This window comes from Myotis davidii, unplaced genomic scaffold (assembly GCF_000327345.1).
Source record: "Myotis davidii unplaced genomic scaffold, ASM32734v1 scaffold993, whole genome shotgun sequence".
In the NCBI taxonomy this organism is placed as follows: Eukaryota; Metazoa; Chordata; class Mammalia; order Chiroptera; family Vespertilionidae; genus Myotis; species Myotis davidii.
Genome location: NW_006285483.1, coordinates 1,096,389 through 1,105,334, shown reverse-complemented (window position 1 = coordinate 1,105,334; position 8,946 = coordinate 1,096,389). Strand labels below are relative to the sequence as shown.

The following is an 8,946-nucleotide window of genomic DNA, read 5'->3' as shown; positions in this document are numbered from 1 at the left end:
AGCGGGGACCCTCACCCCATGGCGGTGTGGCCAGCCTGGGTGAGGGGCTGAGGGCTGTTTTCAGGCTGGCCACACCCCCTTCAGAGTGGGGGTTCCTACTGGGGTGCCTGGCCAGCCTGGGTGAGGGGCTGATGGCCGTTTTCAGGCTGGCCACACACCCTCACCCCCACCCCCTCCCGGCGACCCAAGCTCCCAACCTCTCCTTTTTTCGTTTTTCTTTTTTTCCCTGAGATTTATCTTCTACAATTGAAACTTTGTAGCCTTGAGCAGAGCCCAGGTCAGCTGGGTTGCCAGACTCCCAGCCCCTCCTTGAGTAGAGGCCACTGCCAGCTGGAAGCAGGTATCTGGGATTTATTTATCTTCTATAATGAAACTTTGTAGCCTTGAGTGGAGCCCAGTGCCGGACAGGGCAGGCGGGAAGCTTGACTTCCTCCATAGCCGGGAGCAACCCAAGCCTCCTCCTCGCTCCAGCTCCATGGCCGTCGCCATCTTTGTGACTGAGTGATGGAATAATGGTTAATTTGCGTATTACTCTTTTATTAGATAGGATTGCCAAAAACTGGACACCCAAATGTCCACCAGTAGGCAAAGAGATAAACAAGTTATGGTATTTCCATAAAATTGATACTACTATGCAGTAAAAAGGAGCTACTGATGCCATCAGCATGAATGAATCTCCGATGCCTTTTATTAACTGAAAGAAGCATGCACAGAAGGCTACATACTGTGTGACTCCGTTTTATATAACTTTCTAGAAGAGGCAAAACTGTTACAACAGAAAGCAGAGCCATGACTGGTATGTGTGAGGGAAGGAAATTGATTGCAAAGGAGATGAGGGAACTTTGGGGGATGAAAACTTTTGATGTGCTGTGGTGGTGGTTCTATGACTGTGTTTTTGTCATAATTCATAGAATTGTACACCTAAAAAAGGATGATTTTTCTGTATATAAATTGCACCTCAATAAACCAGACTTAAAAATTTCCATATTTGGAAGTAACTTACTGTCAGGATGTTCTAGTTTGTAGCTAAATGGGCAGTTGATGGATCCCTGCAGTGAGTGATTTCTCTGGCAGTCAGTGTTTGCTCCGGAAGCCTATGCCTTCTCTGGTGTATTTGACAGACTGTCATGTGGCTCTTTTCTACCACCATTACGTTCAGAATGAGTCTCTGTTCCTCACCCAGTCCACCTTCAAATCCGTATCTTCCTTCTGCCATCTAACTCATCCCTCTGCTCTCTATACCTCAGTAGACAGGTCTTCCAGTGTTATGTCAGGCCGTTACCTCGGTCTCTTTATTTGCTGACTATCTTTTCTTACTACAGGTAGCACAGTCCCTTTCCTCTAATTTATCCATCAGCCAGCCTGATCACTTCATAACTTTGTTTTTTACAGAGAGATGTTTGGTCTTGCAGTGGATGGCCTTGAATCCATCTCAAGTCAGAGGCTTTCCCATCCTGTGCCAGCACTGTGTCACAGGGCCCCTTGTCTATCCCCAATCCTAGCCTATCACTGCCAACCAGCACTCGAGTTTGCCAGTGGCAATAAAGGAGAGGAGGAGAAATTATAACCCTGAGTCTGTGTATTAAGAGACTGTATCTTGAAACTCTCCAAATATTCTGGGTCACATAGGCGCTGGTCCTGTCTCCCTAGAGATTTAATTCCATTCACCCTTGGATATATTCCTGGAGAAACATTTACACAGTAATATGTGCTGCACCACTTAAAATTGTTAATTGGAGATTGAATTACTTGTCAGCTTTTAAAAATGTAGTTCTCTCAGGTCAGGGAGGAGGGTGTTAGCAGCAGGAGTAGATGAGCTATTGCCGTTTTTTCTTCCCTGTCCTCTTGTCTCTCCCCCTCCCGTTTCCTCTCTCTCATCCTTTCTCCTTTCTTTTGTCCCTGTTTTATCACTTTCTCCCTGATCCTGTGTATGCTTTCTCATATCTATCTCTCTTTCTGCCTTGCCAAACCTTTATGAATAATCTGGCAGATCCCAGAATGACGTTAATATCAGGAATCATGGATGAAGTCCAGTGATGACGATTGCTCATGAAATTTACAAAACCCCTTCTCAAATCCTCTTGAGAATGGAAATATCCTAATGAGAAGGACTGCAGCAAGGACCCAGCTTGCATAGCTTAATTCTCAGATGCAGGAAGACTTTGTACTCCCTGCTTCTTTAAATAGAAGATTGCCCTGACCCACCTAGGGGGAAAGATTGGAGAAAGGTGGAAAGCAGTGGTGGATTTCATTTTTTATTGCATCGATATGCATCATTATTTTTCACATCTTGAGCACACGATTGCAAATATTTGCCTATAAGTCTGAGGGTCCCCAGCATAATGTGTATATCAGGACAAAAGCAATGTTTTAAAAAAACTGAACGAAGTTGCATCTGTGAAACTTGGAAATCTCAATGTCTGTGCTGACAAATATCCTGACAAGTAAATACTACACTCATTCAGTATTACATAGCGATTTCATTTGCACAAAACTTCACAGTGCTCTGCCACTTCATTCAGGAGGCGGGCACTGGGGAAAGGAAGAATGTGTTTATCTCGATCTCCAAAAAGGGATTTAAGGGAGAGAGCAGGCGGTATGTTAGACTGTTTCCGTTGCCTGTCAGCTGTGGTAAACCCGAGCTGTTTGCAGTGTCTCTAGATAAGCAGCAAGAGCTGCGGAGGCCTAGCATGCATGTATGACTGCATTCATTTGCACTTCCTGTGTATCTCAGAATTTCTAAAGGCTACATAGCATCTTTGGTGGGGTCTTTAACAATTGTGCCTCTGCTAATCACTGGCTTTTATGCAGTGCCCTTAATTCTCAGGTCTGCCAGCCCCAATTAATGAATGCTGGGTGAGGCTTAAGTTTATATTGAGCGGGGATGAAGACTCTCTTTCCCCTCAGACTCAGCTTTTATTCAGTTGTGCTGGTGTGGGCTCTCTTCAGATGGTGCCTGTTTTTAATATTATATGGTACCGCTTCTCCACTTTAGACCTGGGGAGCAGCAAGGTGTGGCCTCAGGAGAGTCACCTCTGTCTGAATAGCTCCTGTGCTTAAGTGGTTATTGATGCTTGTTGGGCAGATAAATTAAAAGTTTGTATCATGCAGTAGAAAAATGTGAGAGAAATAATTTGGGGAATGAAACACAGCAGCAGCTTATATACAAATGCATATGTCAAAATTGGAAAAAACTGATAAATGAAATGCATCTTCTTCATGAAAATATTATGGTGATGAGAGTTGTTTACCTCATATTTTTCTGTAGAAGGTTGGTAGGGCAACATATGGAGGAATAAAATAGTGGTTCTGTCTATGTGGGCTCCTTCCTTTGTCTCCCTCGATGCGGATCGGGGTTTGTGTTACTATTCCAGCATGATCGTTTCTGAGTTAGGCAGAATGGGTTTTGTCCTAGCCCAGATTCTGCTTCTTTGGTTGGAGCTTTTGTTCTGAAGTATCCTAAAATCATTAAAACCACTTGAGTCAGCAATGACCCCTATAAATCAGGAGCTATTGTGTGCGCCCTCCTTCTACTGGTGCGTGCTCCAAACATACGGTCATTGAAGATGAACTGGAGGGTACGGCGCTCTCTTCACCGACTGTTAAGTAGCTATGATTGCTAGCGTTCGCTTGTGGCTAGTGAAGCAGGTTTCACTTCTGTGTCCTTCCCCTCCCCACCTCCGACCTCCTAAGATAAGGCTGGTCAGAGAGAGCCATTCGGATACACTGTTTATCTACCCTGTTCCTTTTCTCTTTAATTCCAAAATTAAATGAATCTTCTCACATGAAAAACATTTGTTTAGCCCAGAAATAATGTTCTTGGTTGTGGTTGGCTCCAGTTAGTTTTCTTTCTGAATCCAGAGGAGAGGAAGTATAGAAATACTGCTGCCTTTTCAGAACAAAGCATCAGAACCCGAGTAAAGGGAAGACATGTGAAGTTACTAAATTCTCGTTTCTTCCCAGTTTGTCTCCATTAGTTTGTAAGAATATGGGGCAGAATGGGCAAGTGACAGAGCCTCTGGGAGTAGACCTGTTACGGATGCTCTATTTCTTTGAAAGGCGGGGCCAGGACATCTGAGGAAGGTGTGTTTGATCGGCTGTGCTGCTCTTGGTGTGCTCTGGTCTCTTCGCGGGTTCTTCGTAGGTCCATTCCTAATTTTGGAGAAATTCTAAGTTGCTGGAGATTATCAAGCACTAGAGGCAGTGTTTCATAGGAAAGAAAATAGTGATTCTCAGTAGAAAATGGTCCAGCTCTCTCTCTCAGTCAGCAAATTCTTGGCTCCTAACAGAGATGGTGAATGTCAGGTATTCACAGTTAGCACAGTGTCTCCTTTTTATCCCCCCCCCCTTTTCAGCTTTATTTTAATAATTAAAAATACTGCTGATCACACCGAATGACTTCTGGCAGAGAGGCGGTCTGTCCCAGAAGGACCAGTTGTGGGCCATCAGGTTTATGACGTCCATAAAACCGGAGCCAGATCGGAGCATGGCCTCCCCGAGTGACAGGGTTTCTGCGTCCATCAGGGTCTTCCCCCATCCATTCCCTGCTTTGGATATTTGCTTTGGTTTGGGGTTTTTTGTCCTGTTTTATTTCCTGATACATGTGTACATATGTGTACACATTTAAAGATATAAATGAAACAGGTATGTGATGCCCTCTGCCTGTTAGAAAGACTAAAGCCATAAAAATAACAAACGGCGTGTATTTGCTAGAATGTCAAAGTTATGAGTTTATTTTGTAATGATGTGCTCCTGCCTTCATGAGGTAAACTGGCCGTGGCGGAGGTGTTATTAGTAATATGGACTCAGTGGAGCAGAAAGCCGAGTGACCGAGAGATCAGTGTATCAGTCAGAGAGAGGGCAAATGGAAAGAGACAGCAGGAGAATGAGAAAAGAGCCGCCGGCCTGGGCTGAGATTAAAGACAGGCTGAGAGGAGGATGGGAGTCCAGTGGTCAGATACGGCCTCCGCTGTTCCCCGGGCTCCTTCAAAGGAGCTGCCGGCATGTTGCTCAGCTCAAGGCTGCCTGCAAAGGCTTGTTCTCGGCACTTCCTTATCAAGGGAAGCAGCGATCTGAGAGCAATTTTGCTTTCCATATGCTTTTCAGGCGAGTTTCTTCCGCCCATCCTTGCTGAAGTTAAATGGAACTGAGGCCAGCAGGGTCACACTGAGGTGATTACTTGGTCACCAACTTCCTCAGCCTTTGGGGGATCTTAATGTAGGGGCTGACCCAGCAGGCGGGGGAACCTCTTGGAGCTCCTAACCAGAAGGGGCACAATGGGCATATACAGAACCTACTGATCTTTCATTTATTAGGTTCTCCCCAGAGGCTGGAAATGAATAAAAGTTAGTAAGGAAGAAATGTTGTGTTGTGGTTATTTTCTAAAGGAGGAGGGGAGGGGGAAAGAAGAAGTAAAATACAGTAAGCGCTCTACAACTGTTTAGAGCTCTCCAGGGCTACCCTAGATGACTGGCAATTACTAACACTCAGCAGTTGCGATAGCCAGTGATCAGGCTGCCCGGCTTCCATCTGCTGGGTCAGAAAAGCTCCCTCCCTGAAAGGAATTACTAACCAATCTTCAAGAGAAAAAGAAACCCTACAGTTTCCAAGTTCAAGAATATTTTTTCTTCTTTAACGGAAACTTTGTGGTTTCCAGTTGCAGGTGCCTCCCTTCCACCTCACAAGGGTTAAACTCTAGGGATACCCCTGGGATTGAGACTCCGACTTCCCAGGAACCTTGGGAGGGAAGGACAGAAGGAGGGAGGCGGGCTTGAGTATAAATCACTGCCCTGCACCCAGCACACAAAGGACTATAGACTCGAGGGTTCATGTCTGTATCATGAGATGCTTCAGGATTTTGCCAGGCGTAGGTCTTATGTATCGAGACCAGCTTTAAAAATCAAATACAAGGGAAAAAGTAATCCTTTAAAAAAGGGAATCTAAACCTCACAGCACTTTTTTAACTGAGACTTGTGACTGAAGATTGTCAGAAGACGGGCACATTACCTGTTTTGTGTACATGCACAGTAACTCCGCCAGCCTGCAGATGCTGCGGTTGCTGCTGTCTCGGGCCCCAGGCTCGCCCACCGCTGTGGTTTCAGCTCAGTGTGAAGGATGCTGTGCGTATAAATGGCAGTTAGGAAAAAGAGAGGGAGAGGCTTGCTCGTTTTTAAATTGCAATAGTATATGTGATTGTTTAAAATCCTTTTTTGTTTTCTAAGTTTTCTTTTTAGGACACAGGTCCAGATAGTCCCTTCAAACAAACCACAGAAGCTGGAATCTCTGTCTTGGGGAGAAAAGAACTCTTTTTAGTGAGAATAACAAAATAGACTTGGCCTTTATTTCTGTCAAGACCAATGTCTCTTGCTCGTTTCTCCAGGTCCTCGGGCGGGAAGTATATACCTCCAATAACCAGCTCGGTGGCATCCAGATCATGCACAACAATGGGGTGACCCACAGCACCGTTTGTGATGACTTTGAGGGGGTCTTCACTATCCTGCACTGGCTATCATACATGCCTAAGGTGAGCCTGCAGAACCCGGCCTTTCCACCACAGCTGTTGCCTCTGCACTGGAGAACTCCTCATAGTGCAGGAATCTTTTATGAAATGTTCCTCGGAAAGCTGTTGACTTCTTTTTTTCTTAGAGCCATCTTTTGCCTTATATCTTTAAAATGCCTTTGGGCTCTGGCCAATGTTGCTAAGTGGTTGGAGCGTCAGCCCGTGCACCAAAGGGTCATGGGTTCGATTCCCGGTCAAGGGCATGTACCTGGGTTGCAGGTTTAATGCCCAGCCCCATTGGGATGGGTGTGGGAGGCAACCAATTGATGTGACTCTCTCACATTCATGTTTCTATCTGTCTGTCTATCTATCTATCTATCTATCTATCTATCTATACCCCACCCCTCCCTTTCATTCACTCTAAAAGGTCAATGGAAAAAATATCCTCCAATGAGAATTAAACAACAACAACAAAATCTTCAGATTTCATTGGTTAGGCCCCTTTCTGATGTTTTCTAGCCACAGGAGTCTCCATGGCCTCCTTGGGCTCAGATCCCAGCATATTAAGGCTTTCTCCTCACTGTGGGTTTACTCCTTTGTAATACCCAGCCCTCCCTCTGGGAAGCTTCCCAGAAAGCCTGGGCACACTGCAATCAGTCAGAAGGCACCACTTGGGGCCAGAGTCCTACATGGAACTTGAGACCTGCTCCTGTTCCTCGGGGCCTGGCATGCCATTGGAATGCTTCTAGCTGCTGGTTGGGGCTCATGGGGGTAACTCCGCATGAGGGCCCTGTTGTCTTTGTGATGACTGTTGCCGCGCTGGATTGACGTTCTGACTGCTGGTTTACTGACTGCTGTGCTCTTTCTCTCCCAATCTCCTTTCAGAGCGTGAACAGTTCCGTTCCTATCCTGAACTCCAAGGATCCTATAGACAGAATTATTGAGTTTGTCCCCACAAAGGCCCCATATGATCCTCGATGGATGCTGGCAGGCCGTCCTCACCCAAGTATGTATATGTTTAAGGATTCTGTGGTCCCTGGCCCTCCAGCTTTCATGGTTTTTCTTCCCAACCACAGACCAATCTCTGCACAATAGCACGTGATACAAAGAAAACAGCTACTAAGTACCTGGAAGTAAGAAAAATCTGAAGAAAAAGGTGGAAAATTCTTTAAGAACAAATGAAAAATGAGATGAGATTTGCAAATCAGCCATTGAGTCATAAGCATTGCTTCTGTTTCTTCTGCTATTAAAGCACTTACTATTTAATGGGCTCAAGGACTTTAAAGCAGTTAAATTAAGCCATAAAGTCATAGAACTATAGCACCAGAATCTTCGGGCATTTAGTTTCTATAAATAGGTTAATTGGGTCGGTGCTAGAAAGGTCTTTGGGACCCCTCCTTGTCAAGTGTGACTACACCTTTCTCAGCGAGCTACTGCTGAGCCCCTCTGCATGCACCCTTCGTTTCTTACGAAAGTGGTAATAGTGTTGGCACTTGCTTTAGTTATTAATATAAGATCATCTACTCATGAAGAGATTGTCCAGAATTTTTAATTTTACCAATATATAGAGCAAGAACAAGCTCTTCGTCCATGTTTCTCTAATATAGCCTTCTGTCTTGGGGCTGATTTTATCTTAACTTTCCAAACAGAAACAAACAAACAAAGGTAACTCCATATAAGGCAAATGTGTGTTTTTGTTTGTCAGTCCATTTGGCTGTTTCACAAACCATACTAATTAGGAAGTTCTTCTGTGAAGCCCAAGTCCCCCTGCTCCACTTAGAATCTATTGTTTCAAATTGTTTAAGAAAGTGTTTGTTCTTTTTTGTATGTTTATTGCAACTATTGCAAAGAAAGGCTATATCTTAAAGGGATAATTAAATTTGAATCATAATTTTTGTTGAAAGAGAAAGAGGTCTTCATAAGGAAGACTTAATCAACCTTTGTGGGCACCCACTCTAAGCCAGGTGGGATGATAAAGCATTTTATATACATTATCTTATTTGGGCTTGCTGCCTCTTACAGCTACAAAGAGATCATCGTTTTAGGAGCTCAGAGAAGTTAAATGGTTTGCACAGGGTCACACAGCTATTACTTAGGAGCATAGGTAGTGTAGAAAAATCACCAAAGGAAGGTTGATTTTAATTTAAAATTTTACCTGTTGTCTTCAGTACCTTTTCTTATTAATCTTAATGAGACTAAATAGTTTTTCTTACATAGCCAGAAAAATCACCATTGTAATTTCTCTATCTCTCATTTTTTATACCATTTTTATATTAAGTACTATGAACCCGAGATAAAAATCCAGGACTTTTGTGAGAAAATTCAGAACAAGATTCAGTGACTGTTCCCCTAGGAATCATGGGGAGCCATGGGAGCTGGTTTCTAAGTTCTACGTTTGAACTGAACATGACCCTCTCTGTGGGGGCAGAAAAGCAGCCATCCCCACC

At 44.3% G+C, this 8,946-nt stretch overlaps 1 protein-coding gene across 1 annotated transcript in view; it reads left to right on the top strand.

Moving 5' to 3' along the window:
- Positions 1-8,946, top strand: part of ACACA (acetyl-CoA carboxylase alpha) — a 229,022-nt gene that overhangs the window by 182,512 nt on the left and 37,564 nt on the right. The window contains exons 46-47 of the mRNA XM_015559072.1: positions 6,380-6,523; positions 7,385-7,505. Coding sequence (XP_015414558.1) covers positions 6,380-6,523; positions 7,385-7,505 — 265 coding nt within the window. The remainder of the gene's footprint in view (positions 1-6,379; positions 6,524-7,384; positions 7,506-8,946) is intronic.